This window comes from Podospora anserina, chromosome 1 (assembly GCF_000226545.1).
Source record: "Podospora anserina S mat+ genomic DNA chromosome 1, supercontig 1".
Taxonomy (NCBI): domain Eukaryota; kingdom Fungi; phylum Ascomycota; class Sordariomycetes; order Sordariales; family Podosporaceae; genus Podospora; species Podospora anserina.
In genome coordinates, this window is record NW_001914859.1 from 2,329,008 (window position 1) to 2,346,247 (window position 17,240).

The 17,240-nt window shown below is 51.5% G+C and overlaps 3 protein-coding genes across 3 annotated transcripts; 2 read left to right on the top strand and 1 right to left on the bottom strand.

Moving 5' to 3' along the window:
• Nucleotides 1–184: 184 nt before the first annotated feature.
• Nucleotides 185–4,024, top strand: PODANS_1_6590 (uncharacterized protein; the record flags this gene model as incomplete). Its single annotated transcript, XM_001912842.1, has 3 exons — nucleotides 185–3,111; nucleotides 3,174–3,482; nucleotides 3,919–4,024. The coding sequence occupies 3 exons, from the start codon at nucleotides 185–187 to the stop codon at nucleotides 4,022–4,024; spliced, it is 3,342 nt and encodes a 1,113-aa protein (XP_001912877.1).
• Nucleotides 4,025–8,795: 4,771 nt separating this feature from the next.
• Nucleotides 8,796–10,814, top strand: PODANS_1_6600 (uncharacterized protein; the record flags this gene model as incomplete). The annotated part of the gene is made up of 2 exons (XM_001912843.1): nucleotides 8,796–8,851; nucleotides 8,921–10,814. The coding sequence occupies 2 exons, from the start codon at nucleotides 8,796–8,798 to the stop codon at nucleotides 10,812–10,814; spliced, it is 1,950 nt and encodes a 649-aa protein (XP_001912878.1).
• A 5,263-nt stretch (nucleotides 10,815–16,077) lies between these two features.
• On the bottom strand, nucleotides 16,078–16,992 carry PODANS_1_6610 (uncharacterized protein; the record flags this gene model as incomplete). The annotated part of the gene is made up of 1 exon (XM_001912844.1): nucleotides 16,078–16,992. One exon carries the CDS (start codon nucleotides 16,990–16,992, stop codon nucleotides 16,078–16,080), a length of 915 nt encoding a protein of 304 aa, XP_001912879.1.
• Between the last annotated feature and the right edge of the window lie 248 nt (nucleotides 16,993–17,240).

Here is a 17,240-nt window from a genome sequence, read left to right on the forward strand (position 1 = left end):
CCGACCCTGCCACGGCACTCGAGGGCAGCCAAACTCTAGGTCGCCGGCGCTCAAAACGATGAGATAACCGTGTACCATCCAGCGCATTCCAAACGAGGACCTGAGCTGCGACCTCGCACCTCACCAAACCCTCTCACTACAAACCCATCCCGTTCCCGACATTCCAACCGCTACCACTGACACCATGGCGGTCGACGAACTCGACTTTGCCAATCTTAACGACGAGGCTTGGGCTGATGTCGAGGCCCGTGACGAAGCCGCCATCAAGAAGATCAACAACGCTTTTGAGGACGGCGAACTCAATGGCATCATCGGCAATGTCGCATCAGGCGGCGCCATCGACCAGGCCGACAAAGCCGACAATGCTATCGACTTTGAAGACATGGATTTGAGCGACGAAGATGACCTACCCGAGGAGGAGGAAGCGACGGGCCCGCCCTTGGACGCTAATGACGATGAGGACGACCTCTTTGGTGACGCCGGCTTCAGGTCCTCCCCGGAACCCGCTGACGGGCTAAACGACGATAACGACGCCGATTCCAATGCTCCTGATGCAGACGGTATGGATATTGACGAGCCTTCCAAGTCGCTGGAGGAACTGCGGGCCATGAACTTCGACTTTGATCATGACCCTGGCCTGGACGAAACCAACCAAGATCCCAACATTCCGGCCCCTGCCGAGAATCTCGTGGAAGCCGTCAAGCAAGCCTACCCGGGATTCAAGGAGAACTCTGTTCTGCCTTGGAACGAACTTTTGCGCCCCAAAGTTGCCACCTGGATCTCCAAGAAACCTCTGAAGCCTCCCAAGCACCTCGTGCCGAGCAAACTGAGCTTGGATTTGGAGGCTGATCAGGAGAAGCTTTTCAGAATTCCCGGCACTGCCATGTATTCGGTATTTCAGAGGATCAGAGATGCCGAGGCGCGCGGTCTGTGGTCTCTAGAGGAGTATGAGCCCCTGGAGCAAGCCGATATTGAGGTGTTCAGCGTGGACGATGGGGAGTCTGGCGATGAGAAAATAGGCGGGTACACCCTGCGCGACATCGCCCTTGTGTGCGATGACTGGGACAGCGTCGTCGGGCTTGCCGAACTCCAAAGCCAAAACCAGGTCGACTCCGTCACTGAAGACAGGCACATTAAGTCTGAGCCTGACGAAGATGACGAAGACGACGAGTGGGATAGAATGTTTCTGGATAACCAGCCTGCCTCGAAGAAACGGCGGTTGGAGATACCAAAAGGCCTCCCGCCTATCCCAACCTTTACAGCACCGAACTTTGACAATTACGAACAAGCTGCCTCCAAGCTCGGGAAGCGCGTCATACTGGACATGAACGACCCGTTCCTTCTTGTGGATGATGTCGAGTCGTCAGAACGAGCCGCCAAGAGACGCAAGACCCAGCACAAGACGGTCCGCCTGGCAAATGGACGCCTTGGCCGCGAATTGACCCAACGATTCAACTTTTCTTCGGACCAGGCCTACGATGCCCTCAAGGAAAACGCTCAGAGCAAGGTTCGCGCGACGTTGGCGCCCATTCCCGTCGAGCACAGTATGCCTGCCCAGCGGCTGTCTTGGCCATATTACAAGGTCAAGCTTACTGCCAGCGACCCGCACAGTTATCACCGGCCGCAATTCCATCCAAAGAAGGATGGTCAGCATCTCATCAGGTTTTCCAAGCCTCAGCCTACAAAACGCAAGTTGATGAGGGCCAAGAAGATTCCAGAGGCCTTCAGGACATCTGCCGACCTCTCAATGAACGACAGCTCCACCGCTGTACTACTGGAGTACTGCGAGGAGGTTCCCATTGTACTTTCCAACTTCGGCATGGGTCAAAAGATCATCAACTACTACCGTCGCTCAAAGGGCACTGACTCCAACTCTAAGGGAGAGAAGAGGGAGCTCGGCGAGAACTGTGTCTTGATGCCTGAGGACCGGTCTCCGTTTGCCATGGTTGGCCAGGTACATCCGGGCGAAACTGTGCCTACTCTTCATAACCAGATGTTCCGAGCCCCCATCTTCAAGCACAGCCCGAGAAAGACTGATTTCCTCGTTGGTCGCAGCTCCACCGGCAAATCAGGGGCGAGCTGGTACATTCGCAACATTGATCATCTCTTCGTCGTCGGTCAGATTCTTCCCTCGATGGAAGTGCCAGGACCTCACTCCCGGCGTGTGACCAACATTGCCAAAAACCGCCTCAAGATGGTTTCATATCGCCTGCTCAGGAACAGCGACAATGTCACGCTCAGCGATATCACAAAGCACGTCGCCGAGTCCAACGAGTCACAGAACCGTCAGAAGCTCAAGGAATTTTTAGACTTCCGCAAGGAGCAGCGCAACTGGACGCTCAAGGAAGGCGACGAAATGTTGCCGGAAAGCGAGATCCGGTCGCTTGTTAGGCCTGAAGAGGTCTGCCTGTTGGATGCCATGCAGGTGGGCGCACACGAACTCGAGAACGGCGGCTATGAAGTTAATGACAGCATGGTCAACGATGAGAATGAAGCCGGTGACGAGCTACCTCCGGATGCACTTGCTAATAAAATGGCGCCGTGGAGGCTCACCAAGGCTTTCATTGATGCGAGCCATGGCAAAGCCATGATCGCTGTTCACGGTGCGGGAGACCCGACGGGCAAAGGTCTCGGCGTCAGCTACCTCCGCACCTCGATGAAGGGTGGTTTCCTAGAGCAGCTTCAAGGTCCCAATGCTACATCCGCCGATGCCATAGAGCGACAACGGAAGGCTAACGGCGGGCACATGTACAACGTCAAGAACCAAGACACGCTGTACAGTGAAGCTCTCAAGGATATCTGGAACCGCCAGCGAGAAAGTCTGCAGGATGCGCAGGAGCACGATGACGACGATGTTTTGGCACAGGAAGACGAGGATGATCGCTTCAACACCCAGAGTCAGGCTCCTTCCCGCCCGGCCGTCCCCGATGGCGTCAGCCAGATCAGTCAGAGCCATGCCAGCGCTGTGGGTGGTGGCAGAAAGCTGAAGATCACCCGGCAAATCAAGGATGAGAACGGCGAGCTTAAAACTGTTGAAGAGGTCGTTCACGACCCCGTGGTCATCAATCAATACCTGAAGAGGAGGCGCCAACAAGCCATGGAGAAGATCGAGTATGTTGCTGTCCTCAGAAACAGTCAATTCAACCTGGATTTTGCTGACATGATATCTGTAGCTTTGACAATATCAAGCTTACCGGAGACAAGGAAACCGATACGCTCATTCTTGAAAAGTTAGTATCAACCTACCATTGCAGTGCACGGAAACTAACACGTTTTGGCAGAGCTGCGATTGAGCTCGAGCGTCTACAGAAGAACAAGATCCGAACAGCCAAACGCACCAAGCAGAAGGATCTTCAGCAGCGCATGAAGGAAGGCGGCGCCGACGGCCCCGATTCACCCGGTCCCGGCGGAGAAAAGGTCCCGGGCACGACGAGGAAGTGCGCGAACTGCGGCCAGGTCGGCCATATCAAAACCAACAAGAAGTGTGTATGCCCCAGCCCCTTGTGTGATTCTTTCGACGATGAGGAGCTCTGGGAGGAGATTGAGGAGGAGGAGAAGGAGGAGGAAGAGGAGGTAGTGGAGCAGCCCAAGGCGAAGCCGAAGAAGCGCAAGCCGTGGAATCGTCCGACTGCTCGCAAAGAGCGGGAGCTGGACACGCAGCGGAGCAAGCTGCTCACCGATGCTTCCCAGTGGTGAAGTTTGGGCTCTTATGATGTTGCTTTGACAGCAGTCTGGTCAGCAACCCAAGAAAGGCGTGGTCCAAGGAGACGTAAACCGCCGATATGATCGTGGAAGAGCTGCGAGTCATGATTTCACAAGTTTTCTTTTACTTTTTCTTTTTCTTTTGTCTTTTCTTACTGTCAACAACTTCATGCTTTGCGTTTACGCAACACTTGGCTGACATTTAACCCCCAAAAGGCTCTGCCCGCTTCTCAATGGGTCTCGACCCCGCGAGCAGAACCCCGACGACGCTGCTGGACTTGCATCTGGCGACGCGCCTGTTGCGGCCAGTTTCATTCTTTGAAGAGAGGAGTGTCTCCCGCCGTTGGGGCGAGATGAAGGGGGTAGGGGTGGGAGGCGCCGCGGTGCGGTGCGGGGGTTGGTATGCTAAACTTGCAGTTCTAATTTGGAGCTATCGATCATGGTCCTTGAGGCAGGAGACTGTACGGCAGTCGGGCAACCAATCTATCTGCGACGTACCGGACATCGACCTTTGGCACGCAAGACACGCCAACCCGGTTTACTGGCCAGGAAGGAGATTACGGGAGGAGGCATGGAGGTTTGTGTGGGGATACAGCAGAGTATTTTGAGGGGGGATCGGTTTCTCGCTTGAGGCTTACTTACTTACATCATACCCTTTTATTTGCGCAGGCGTTTGGTATTTGATTGATGTACTCGGTAATTTGAGGAGGGACAACAATGGGTATCTAGGGATGGGTGGGGGTTTCACGGTTTTGGGAAAAAGAAGGTGGGCGGCTCGGTCTACATTACATTTGGCGTTACCAAGGGGACAAGACTAAAAGGTCATGGCGTTCAAGGAGAGTGTCTTTTCAACTGCATTGACGGGGCTAGGATCTGGCGCTCTATGTCTTGAGGTGGGGGGAGGTTTCGCAGTTTGAGGATGAAAGGGCGTTAAGCTGGGGATATCAAGAGAGAGCGTGTTGATGTTAGTGGAGGTTGTTGCAGTGTACATAATTATGGAAATCGTGTATAATGAATGCGATACATACCAGCCCTATCACGGGACTTGGATGAGTGGTGATCAATCTATCTGTTACATGGCCTTGCTGGTGACAATGAATCAGGAGAGCCAAGGAAAGGGGTAAGTTGGAGTACCCAGTTTGAAGGTTGACAAGAAAAGAATTGGAGATGGCTAAACGCCGGTGAGTGGATGTGAGGTGAAGTCACGTTAGGTTGGTCATGATGCCAAAAATGGGTGCTTAACAGGGGGGTATATAGATTCTATGTTTATGAGCGGGTGATGTAAGGTATGTGTGTTGTGGGGGGGAGGTGATGGCGGGTGGTAGTTACACAAGAACCTCGACTGTCAAGAACCGCTGTCAGCTTACAAGAACGATATCCAGTGTGCACAATCCAAAAAGAGAACAAAAACAACCGGTTGGGTACCAAGATCTGTTGAAATGTGGGGGTTGGCTTGCTATTCATTTTGTGAGTAGGTATTCACTCGGTTCTGTCTGTGAGCGGCAACGTGAGTTGACAAAGCTGTGCCTGAGAAGTGTGTACATTGGGGTAAGGCTCTTGGGGATCTTTGGAGGGGTGATAGATTAAACGGCCACCAAAATCCTGGCGTTTAGATGGGCGCCCACATTCCGATCAGTAATTGTTTGCTCATGTAGGTTTCCTGGGATAGAACAGATTTGGAGATCTGCCCCCCTGAATCCCGGTAGTTGTATGCATGCCATATGTTGTTGGTTCGTTGATGCTGACCGGGAGGATATATTGGGTCCTATACTTGGGGAGAGTAGGTAGGTATGACGGCATATTCAAGAACGCAGTCTTGACAGTCAACAACCTCCCGTATTGTCGCTCTTCTGTGAGTAGACCGGTTGTCTGAGACGTAGATATGGCACCCGGATACGGCTGCCGAGAAATATAACACCTCATTGGCCCAAAATCTCCTCACAGCCAGCCAGCCAGCCACTCAGTCGGTCGACAAAGAAGACTAAACCTCCGGGCCCGCAGTAACGATCTTCGGACCACACGGCCTTTCCACCTGGCCTTGCGCCTTACGGGAGGTGAGACAACCGGCCGGTTGGTTCAGCCATCCTTGTTTTGGCCTACTGAGGCCAGCCCGGCCTGTCTTCCTGGTCAAGTCCTCTACAATGTCATGCCTGCCGGCTCCGAACTCTTGTGTTGTTGGGTCTCGCCTTGGGCCATGCATTGGCCCGGCGGTTCGGTCAGTGTAAGGCTAGGTAGGTAAACAAGGTCTGGATTCCGTAGGCTTATGCTGCCAAGTGGCATGAGGGAAACGGGGTGTTGATCTCGTGATTTACATACATGCTGGAGACCACACACAGTCTAAAGAGAATGAAGGCTTGTTCGTGCCGTCATCTTGCTTGCACACGTCCCGTGTGCCCGGCATATCAAAAGGGGGGGTGATGGCGTAAGTCGGCGCTTGCGCTTGCCTGGTCTTGACGACAGACGCGCTGCCGTCCCAATCGGCACTCGACTGGGCTTCGCTACCGGACAATCTCTTGTACACAGATCTCTTTATTTGGGATATTGGGGGAGATCTAAGTTTGGGGGCAGAGAGGGAGGGGAGACAATATCACGTACATCATGTGTGGGTTGCAGTTGGGGAGGGTTTTTGGAGATGGGTGACAGTGAGAAAGGGAAATGGGTTCATCAGAAGTGGGTACACACAACGGTGATATATTGAATGGATGGGATGATGGTTGGCTGAGGACTGGTGAGACTCAAGATGTATGCATGTGGTGGAGTTGGTGATGATGTCCCTGGTTTGGATGACAGGAAAATAGATTATAGCAACAATGTGATAAACGAGGCCAGCTGATGAAGTGATCTGGTAGGTGGTGATGATAATGGGGACGGTGTGCAGAGTGCATACCCGGGGATCAACAGAAAAGTATCGAAAAGCTTATTTTTGCTATGTTTATCATTGTGTTAACCGCCGAACGTTGCGAACCGGAGCTCTGGGTCGATATTGGAGAGGTTCAACCGTCTGGGCTCGGATGGAATGGGACGGGAGTGCTGGTGATGGCGGGGAAGCCTCCCATTTGCGGGAGAAAGATGCGAAGACGCACCGCTTACGGATATTCTCAAAGCAGCAGAGCAACGCGTGTGACGAACTGCCGTCAAGGTGATGATGGCTACAAAGATGTTGATATGCCAAGCTGCAACTGCTATGAGCAAGTCGGTGTCAAGTCGGTGACAACAGAAAGGCGGACAGATTTGAAGATTGAGCAGCGAATCAGATGTCTTGTCTAAGAATAGAAACGTAGCTAATTAGCCCACATCAAGACTCAACACCTCTCGCGGCGCTTACGAGCAAAGTGGGCAAAATTAACGCTCACCAATCACGGACGGCAGAGCACCAGGTTGCATTGCTGGGCGGACAGGGTTCAGGAACCACGACCCTCAGTGCCGTTGGCGTTGCTTTCTGCCCCTCACTTTTGCGGTCGAGTGCCTGTGTTCCTGGGTCGGTGGGGATGCCCAGACGTTGAATTCAACATCGACTACGAGATCGAGGTTAGATCCGGAGCTACATGGCTTCGGTACTGGTCTGAATGGTCTCGATCCCACCCCGATAACGAAGTCTTGGCCTGGAGGGGGTTGAGCTGCAGGTTGGTTGAAGCAATCAATTTGTTGATGATGGTACGGTGGCTTCTTTCCCGAAGCTGGAACGGACCTCTTGTTCCAGAGCAGGACCCCTCATCAACCGGTTCCGTGGGTTCGTTCGAAAGAGACTTTCACAAGAGCCCGAGGCGGAAGACATTCCTCCTCTTTCCAGGTTCTCTGCTTGAATGTTTGAAGTTGATGATGACAGCCGAACCGGGAAGGAGGGGTTCGGCCAGCCTGGGAGCTCCAAAACGAACCTGTGCACCAACCTGGAACTCGTGCACGGTGCAACTCCACCGTTTGAGGAATGGCGGTTTGGGGCTGATGGCGTCGCATGGTTTTGCTGTGAATCATCACAACCTGGGGAAAATGATGGAAGAGGAGGAGCGACACAAAACCCTGTAAACGAATATTTTCACCAACCGGAGCGATGGGACCATTTCAATATGTGCTGCACTACTCATTTGAGCCGAAGTGGTTGATATGGCATTGGAGTTCCATTCGGGTATATTGGTTGATTGGCAGCAACCAGCAAAAGCTTACAGAAAAGTACGTATCCCCGGTGCCCAACACTCGAGTCCCGTCGAGCCCTCCAGGGCTCGTCCCCGTCTTTGTTCACTGTCAATGTGAATGAAAGCTCGAGTCTACACCACGTCTCAGATCTGACATCTCTGGGAACAATGGAGCACTGACTAGAGGCATCTTTTGTCGTCAAAGCCGTTCCCCATTGCCGTTCCTTCATTGTGGTTCCTGGATATTGAATCATCTGCTGGATAGATAGACTACAGCAGACTACAGCAGACTACTGCACAGTGCGACCGCATGGCATCCAAGTCCGAATTGGCCGACCCTGTTTCCTGTACGGGCATCCGGCCAATACGATGCGTCTCCGAGAGGGTTGCCAAGCCATGTAGAGCTTCTCTGCCCTTTTCTCCTCCCCATCCCCCAAGTTCTATTTTTGGATCTCTCTCTCGAACTGACATCGAACGCCGCAAGTTGCGTCGAGTACGTATCTTTTGCGACCCTGGCCCAGAACAAAGGAATTGACGTCGGCCCATCGACATCTACCACGGCTGCCACTTCCGAAGGCACAAAAAGACGTTGGACCGCCCTTCATCGCCATTGTTGCGGCCCGTTGTGTTCACGCTTCACGGCTTCACGGAGCACCAGAGACCAGCCCCAGGTCGACATACCCCAGACCCCATCTCCACCATCCGCCCACTTCGAAGCTATCCACAGATAGGATAGCCATTCGACCCTGCATACCGGTGGACTCGTCGCCAAACCGATCGTCGACGACGACGTCGCCCAGTGCGCCCTGTCCGAACCACCATCATCTTTCTTTGTCGCCGACGAAGAGAGGCCGTTCGTTGTCCTTTGCCACGAGCACCGTTGCGATCGTGTCGCATCGCGACGACTTTCGCTCCCTCTAGCAGCTCTCACTCCCACACACTTGCCGATACTCAGTCGACAAGATGGGACGCAGAAAGATTGAAATCAAGGCCATCAAGGATGACAGAAATCGCTCTGTGTAAGCTATTCCCGAAAATCCCAGCGCTGCCGAGATCCCGTCGCTGACCATGCAATTCTGGCGCAACAGCACCTTTTTGAAGCGCAAGGGTGGTCTCTTCAAGAAAGCGCACGAGTTATCCGTGCTTTGCTCTGTAGATGTGGCCGTGTTCATTTTCGGCAGTAATAAGAAGCTCTACGAGTATTCATCCTGCGACATGCGCGACCTGATCACGCGGTACACCTATGTATGTTTCAAATTCCGATCCCCTGTCTTGGAGAGTTTGGCTAACATGTCGCAACAGCACGGCGGTCCAAATGAGCACAAGGGCCCATCCGACTTCAATGGCGGTGCCGATGACGAGGAGGAGGATGACGAAAACGGCACTCCACCGCAAGGAGACGGGATGGACGCTCCAATGCTCCATCCTCACTTCCAGGCGCAACCTCAGTTCCCCCCACACATCAGACACCACACTCCATCAGCGTCACCTCCTATTCCAAATGGCATGTTCGGCCCAGGGCCTCGAGGCCATACTCCTCAGCCTCCTCAGATGGGATCGCGGCCATCATCACGCAATGACATCCGAAGAATGGGACCAATGGGTGGTCCTCAAGTTGGTCCGCAAGGCCCTCCCCCTCAGGCAGTGAACGGATATGCTTTCATGCCCCAGCCAGCTATCTACAACCCTCATAATGCACCCAATATGCCTCCTAATGCTTCTCATGGCCTGCCACCGCAATATCCTTACCCTGGCCCTCCACCGCACCCGCAACAAATGCAACAATTTGCCGAAGAGCGAAGAAGATCGTCTGTTCCGCCCAACTACCCACCGCAGGCACAAGGGCCACCAGCACCGCGTCACTCAGTGTCTCCCCCTCGACCTCAGGCACCACAGCTGCCTCACCAATTGCCAGCTCAGCTTCCTCCTCGCACTATGCCATCACACATGGTCCCTAGTCCGCCGCAACCACAGATGCATCCCATGCAGAGCCCACCTCAACCTCAGCAACACCTGGCCCCTCCACCATCGCACGAACTGCCACAGATCCGGCCACCTCCCCAGGAGCCCCAACCGCCAGCCCCTGTAGAGACCATGGCAAAGCCTGAACTTGTCGACAGACCCCGACAGCCGCCTCTTTTGGACACCGCCATCAAAAAGGCACCACCGCGCAAGGGTGGCAGCATCTTTACGCCTATTGATGAAAACCGATCTATTCTCTCGCAACACTTGGCAGCATTTCACCCAGAAATAAAGTCGGAGCCGCAGGGCAACCGATCGCTTTCATTGGACATGGGAAAGAATGGGACCACAAACTCGCCACCACATCTCCAACGTTCCAACACCCAAGCCCAGCCACAAATAAAGCGAAATGGCTCGCTATCGTCCATCCCCGAGACTGTGTTTACGCCACCGTCCCGGTCCAATAGTCTGCGCATCGGAAGCATATCTCGGCCACGACTAAAGGTGCAAATCCCCGACGAGTCTGATGGCGGGAGTGCTACGGCCGAATCGGCATCTCCCCGCAACACAACAACCACGACAGATGCCACCTCACAACCCTCGAGGCGACCCGAGTCGGTTGTTCTCCCGCCCCCTTCCCCATCCGCCTCCTCGCTCCTCTCAGCAGGCGCAACCGGCCCACCGAACCCGTTTGCCCGACCTCCTCCCGCTTCTCACCAAAACAACTCGATGAACATTGATACCCCTGTTTCCGCGCTCCCATCTCGATTTATGACGAATGAGTTTCTCCCAAGTCCCAGCAGCTTTTACCCCGAGTGGAACTTTCGTGGAAGTGACAGCAACACGCTGCCCAGTCCACTAAACTTTGCTACGCCCGTGGTGAGCACCGGGCCATCCTTTCTGAGGGACGACCCGGTCCCGCAGAAGCGGAAAAGCCCCGAGATTAGCGGCAACGGGCACGGGCCTGAGCAACATGCTGATATTGGCGGAGATGCGAAGCGTGTAAAGGTTGATTCTTGAGCGGCAAGGCATGTTTGAACATCCTTTCATGTACCATACTTTGTGTTTTTCATTCTTCTTGTTGTTGGATACCGTGTAACCCGGTTTTTTTCTTTTCTTTTTATCTTCTTCTATCAGACTTATTCTATTGTAGGGTTCTACTCTGTATTTGGCGGGCATTTTCAAGGCGTTTATTTGTATTGTTAAAACTGGACGCGACATGACAGGCTATGATGAGATTTGGGGGGGGGGGGGGGGGGGGGAGAAAAAGAAAAAACCCAAAAAAAAAAATATAAACCTTTTTTTTAATTTGGGAAAAAAAATTTTTTTAGGGGTATTTAAGGGGTTTGTAAAAAAAAAAAATTTTTGAAACTTGGGGGTTTTAAATGAAGGGCTTTCCCCTTTTTAAAAGAGAGGAAAAATTTTGGGAGGACTCGGGGGGGGGAGGATATGGATGAATCGCAATGAACGATTATCTAGCGTTTTTTGTACTTGGGGAAAATTATGTTTCTAGCGGTGATTTAGGGGTGTGGTATAAAGAAGATATTTTGCAACTTGGAGCTTTACATGCAAGGCCTTTCCCCTTTTGACAGCGAGGATGAAGTGTCGGAGGACTCGGCCGAGGGATGATGTCAGTCCGGTCAAAGCAGCAGTGAGGCAGAAGTTGAGGCTCTGTGGGGAGCTCTGACCACCGAGCAGGGGAAGCATGGCCTAGACAACTGACCCGACTGTACCCTGAAGCATATCGGAGATGGGGGCGGAGCAGAAGTTGCGAGCCGTAGGGCTGATTGGGGCGCCAGGGACGGGGAGCTGCGGATGATATGTCTACCGCTTAGCTACACCTTACTTAGCTAAGCTGTTGTTCAACTCGTCGCATGGCCTACTCCTCCACCTGAGTCTACCGGGTGGGGTGGTTGTTACCTACCTACCTATCTACCTTGGAGGGTAAATGGGATGGGTAGTATGTACGTACAATCGTATATGCCGTCGGATTGATAGTCCAATATGCAAGTAGAGAGTGTGGAAGGGTGGGGGACACATACTACAACGATCCCGGGGAGGTCGGCGGCTCTGCGGGCGATGGGGTGGGTGGTGGTGGTGGAGTGGGGATGGGTGTTGCTAAAAATAAATCTATTTTTAGTGATGTGTGTGGTTGGGTGGAATGATTTACCTGCAGGTGTGAGGTTGCCGCGCACAGCAGCAGCATGTATGCGAGCGAGTGCACATACACATGCCGGTTGGGAGGGAAGGCGGCGGCGGCGGCGGTGGCGGTGGGAAGACCACGTGGAATTTTGGCTGGGATTGGGATGGATACCTAGAAAGGTAAGCAAGTGGAAGAAGGGTTTGTGGATTGTTCGGTGTGCTGATCACAGACAGACATAAAGAGTTGTGACAAGAGTAGTGTGAGGGGAGCACGGCATTTTTTTGGGAGGGGAAGGGGATAAAAGTTATGAACTGTTAACAATGCTGCCGTCTAAACCTCACAGTATCTTCACTGCGGGGAGTATATATGACCGTTTTTGGTCGATATTCCCAACCTTCCTTTTCCTCATCATCATCATCAACAACAATTTACTTATACTCATAACCACAGCCCGATTACTAACAACTCCAGTACTAACCCCTAGATCTCACACCACATCATAACCAAAGATGTGCCTCTACCATCAACACTAGTGGCGGTGCGGACACAACGTTAGGGGGCCTCCCCGTCTACTACGACGGTGCGACCGGTGGGCTGCCCGGGAGGCTCATGGAGGCGATGATTACTCTGCGGTAACTTCAAGAGGGTGAGGTGGGTTGGTTCTTGTGATAAATGCATGAGGGCGAACCCCGATTTACCCAAGCTAACCGTACTAATTAAGTGGGTGAGAAGGTAAGTGCAGAGTCTCCCTGGAGGAGACGTCTATGTTGATGTACTTAATATATTCTATCTTTTTTTCACTAGAAAATATGGACCTGATTAATTGCTTGTTAAGATGTGAAAGTGACTACTGATAGACGTTCAATCAATGTGCTTGTGTGCGCGCATGCTGGTCTTCCATTGGGATAGTTTTTCGTCCCACCGCTAGGTTGAGGTTGATGATGTAATTTCGAGGGGTTTGCTCTTGCTGCGACGAAACTTACCTCAAATGAATTAACAGATACACATGAGAGTGTGATCAATCACGGACTCGAACTGGGAGCAAGACGGTGCGTATGGTTGGGATTGAGGACAAAGGATGCTGTTTGTTCCACGCGCAAGGGCACAAAGGACGGAAGAACAGGGACAATGCTATTGAAGCGGACTGGACAACACAATTATGCAATGGAAGTAGCGCGAGCAATACATTGTTCACAAGTCAGTAGAATTACCCGCTTGAAGCAGACTAAACAACCTAATTATCCCCAACTCCCCAAGACAGTATAAAAGCCCCCTTCATCCCTCTCTCCTCTCCATCCATTTTCCTCATCATCAGCATCAAAAACTTACTTAAATAGCCCTCCTCACTCTCACTTTGCAGACATTACCCAACAAAACCCCCCAACATCATCACCCAAGATGTGCCTCTGGGAGAAACTTTACTGCCACTGCGGCATCCCTTCTGATAAGCCTCAAAAGCTTATCATGAACTGCCACTCCTATTCCACTACTGGCCGCTGCAGCGGCGATACGGTCAGACCCAAGAATAGGGGCTGGCTCTGCTCGAGGTGCCAGGAGATTGAGGATTTGGCTAGGCAGATGGGAAGTTGGAGGGTGTAAGGAGTCTGCAAAAGTGAGAGCGCTGGGGAGATAAGTCCGGAACGGAATCTGGGTAGGTAAGTGGAAACTTCCCTGGTGGAGGTTGTTGCTGATCATACATACATTAATAAAATAATTTTTTTTTCCTGTGAAAACTTCAAGTTATCGTTGGTTTCAAATTTCGAAAGTGAGTGAGTGAGTTTTATTTGATATACAAGCTACCTACCATCTACCTGACTGGCATATTTTGGACGAAAGGAAGTATGAAATTGCTACAGAAAGATAGGCTTTAAGAGATAAATAAGCAGCCAGCCAAGACACATTGAATGGTTTTATCCTATCCATCGAGCAACTGTGTCTCTCGAAGCAGGCTAAAGAGAGAGATCTGCCTGCTGGTTGGTTATCCATCTTTTACATGACTGACTTATTTGTGTGTGTGTATGAGGCACAACGAATGCCCTATCTTCCTTCTTTCTATCCATGATTTATTTGACAGACAGGAGTGAGTGCCCAAAGTGAAAACGAAGAAGACCTTCACGATGGTCGTCTCTCAGCATTGATCGTTCGACCAGCCAGCTTCGAGATATCCATTCTTAGCAAACATGTGTACATACATACATACATACATACATACATACATACATACATACATACATACATACATACATACATACATACATACATACATACATACATACATATATATACATACCTTTTACCATTTCAGCATGAGAGTAGTCTGTCTATCTTATTTCCCAATTTTCTCTTTGTTACAGGAACAAGAAATTGTCATCAAATGGCCTATTCCAGTGGCTTTGTTCTTGTAGTAGGACCCCGAGGGCTGAATTGTTTCAGCGCTTCCGAGTCCAAGGGAAATATCATTCATATACAATTTCACACCGTTAATGCACGTAATCAAGATTAGAAAGCAAAATAAATGGGGCTTATAAAAGAGTCTGTATTATTCTCACCAACAAAATCACCACCAGGGAGATTTGAATCTCACTTACCTCCTTTCCACATACCTATACTCATGTCTATGAGCTCGGCAAGGACAATCAAACGTCCTCTGTTCGATTCTAAGGATTTCACAGCTCATACCAATGTGATAAAGGCGGCAGCGATTAACCAAAACGGGCGCAGGATGAATGGGGCACCCGCAAAGCCAGAGACCCTGTCGGAAGAGACACATCTTGGGTGATGTGAGGTTGGTAATAGTTTTGAAGGTTGTGAGTTGTGAAGGTTTGTGTAAGTAGTTAGTTGTGTGGGTTTGTTGCGTTGATGATGAGAAAATATTGACGAGCTCATGGGAGGGCGCCTGGCTTTTTATATAGTGATAAGAAGGGGAGACAGAACGGAAACAATCCCATTGTCTTCTTTCACTGGCTTTGTTCACCTCGATACTCCTCTGTTTATAACAATTTTCGTCTCAGCACAGCACCAGTCTAGTACTCAGCCAAACCCATAGTTCAGAAACCACTTCACACATCAACTTCGATCAATCCCATCATAATCAAAACAATGCCCCCCTTCCATCTTCAACACCATTGCTCTTCCAATAATCACATTATACAGACTCCAATGCCATACAATCTCTCCTGTATTTAAACCCTTCCCTCCCTCTCTCCTCAGCAACTTTCCTCATCATCATCATCATCATCATCAGATCAAACCACCGAACCAAACACACACACATACCACCACTTCAAACTAACAACCCAAAACAACAAACAAGATGTGCCAATACGAGCAATTCTCTCTACCACCTCTGCGGCTGCAAGGACGCGGCTGAGGTCCGCATCGAGACCTGTCAGTTAGTCCAAGATGGCGGTGCATGCTCTGATCTGAAGCCGCTGGTGATCTCCTTTGTTCCTCCTCCGGCAACCTGTGATTACCACGAGGTCTCCTCTGATGATGAGTACTAGTGGATCCCTCGTTGAGCGCAGCCTCTTGCTCATTACTTGGTGGGTAAATGGCTCTCCTGGAAGGTAAGTAAGGCGAGTGAGTGTTTGATAAAAGGTAAGGTGTGGTGAGGTTGTTGATGCCTGGAGCATCAATAAACCAAGACATATAATTTCAATACATTTTTTAACAAAACCCTAGACTGCTATATCTCTTTTCGTGCTTGTATTGTGATCCTGTGGTTTAACTGTTACTGCAACAGGCAGATGTGTAGCTTTGTGCACTTTCACCTCTTTCGAGATACACCTGCTCCACCTAGGTACATGTGTACAATTCATTCAGTGTTATTTTCTCTCATTATACATGTAAAACTCAACCACCATATCTAGTTCTCAGCTTGCCTTTGTACAATAAAGACACCAACCCCTGACGCCATTCCATATGCGTTTATGACAAGTCATATCCCAAACTTATATACAACGTATATGACTCTAAAAAGCCGCGCCACATCTTCCAAATTATCATCCAATTATGACTCAAATCCAAGATCCGAGAGCCGACCGGCCTGCCCCTTTTGAGGTCCGGCAGTCCAACCTTCTCCAGCCAAGACGTTCGTTCCATAACCCGGTCCACCCTTCAAAGATCTGTCTCGGGAACCCCTTAATCAACCTTCCTAACCCCCAATCCACTCCCCTCCCCAACCCCCCTCCCAAGCTCCATATCCCTCCCATCAACCCTAGAATACTGCCCCCTATCCCTCCTATTCCTCCCCACCGTGCCCCTCTCACTCCTCCTGTTCCTCCCCATCACATTCCCCAAATCGATCCTCCTCACCCCCCTATTACAGCACAACGTGCTCATCACAATCGCCATCAAGAAAAACGCGACCGTGGGCAGCGCCACATACAACACCTGATCGTCCGCCGGGTGCCTCTTCCCATCACTCTTATTCGGCCCCTTCTTCGGCTTGACAATCTGCACCGTCGGTCCCTGATGCCATTCCGCGGGCGAGCCATCCTCCGGCAGCGCCGCCATCCTCAGGGTTATCGTCGTTGGTGTGTTCTGCTTGAAGTGTTTCGCCTTGTTTCCCGGTTTTTCATTCCACAATGGGTTGGCGTTGATGAGGTCTTGGGTAATGGACCACTGGTAAAAACCCCACGCGCACGAGATTTCGCCAGAGTCAAAGGCTTGGTGGGTGTCGCTTTCGGGGGTGAGGTAAAACCCGATGATTTTGACCGTGTGGTTTGCTTTCTCGTGGGTGTGGCCTTTGGAGAAGAAGGCCGGGTCCCAGGTGATGTACTTGAGGACGCCGGGGTTGAAGGTTTCGTTGTGTTTGGGGAGGCAGAAGGGTTTGTAATCGCCGTCGAGGTTGTGGCAGACGGCGAATTCGTGACCGGCGAGCTTGGTGGTGTCGATGGCGGGAGGGGCGTCGTTGTCGGTGGGAGGGGGGACGAGGTCGGCGTCGATGGGTTGACGGGGCGCAAGAGCGTTCGGGTTTTCTGGGCCGGGAAGAGCTGATGCTGTGCCTAGCACGGCCAGCCAGAGGGCTGACCGGATGAGGTTAGGCGAAACCATCTGTATCCTTTGCGTGTGTGATGTTGCTCGGATGCCTCGGAGCTTTCTTCGTTCAAGCTCTTAGAGAGAAGAAGAGGCCAGACAGTTGAGTTGAAGGGGTAAGTAGGAAGCCGAGTAAGACACTGCTGGTCGTCTTTCCAGTCAACTGAGTGGACAGAGAAGGCCGTTGAAAAAGCAGAGGTTCAAGAAGGAAAAAGGAATGGATAACCGACGAGATATCGGCCCGGCGCAACCTTCAGCCCTCGAAC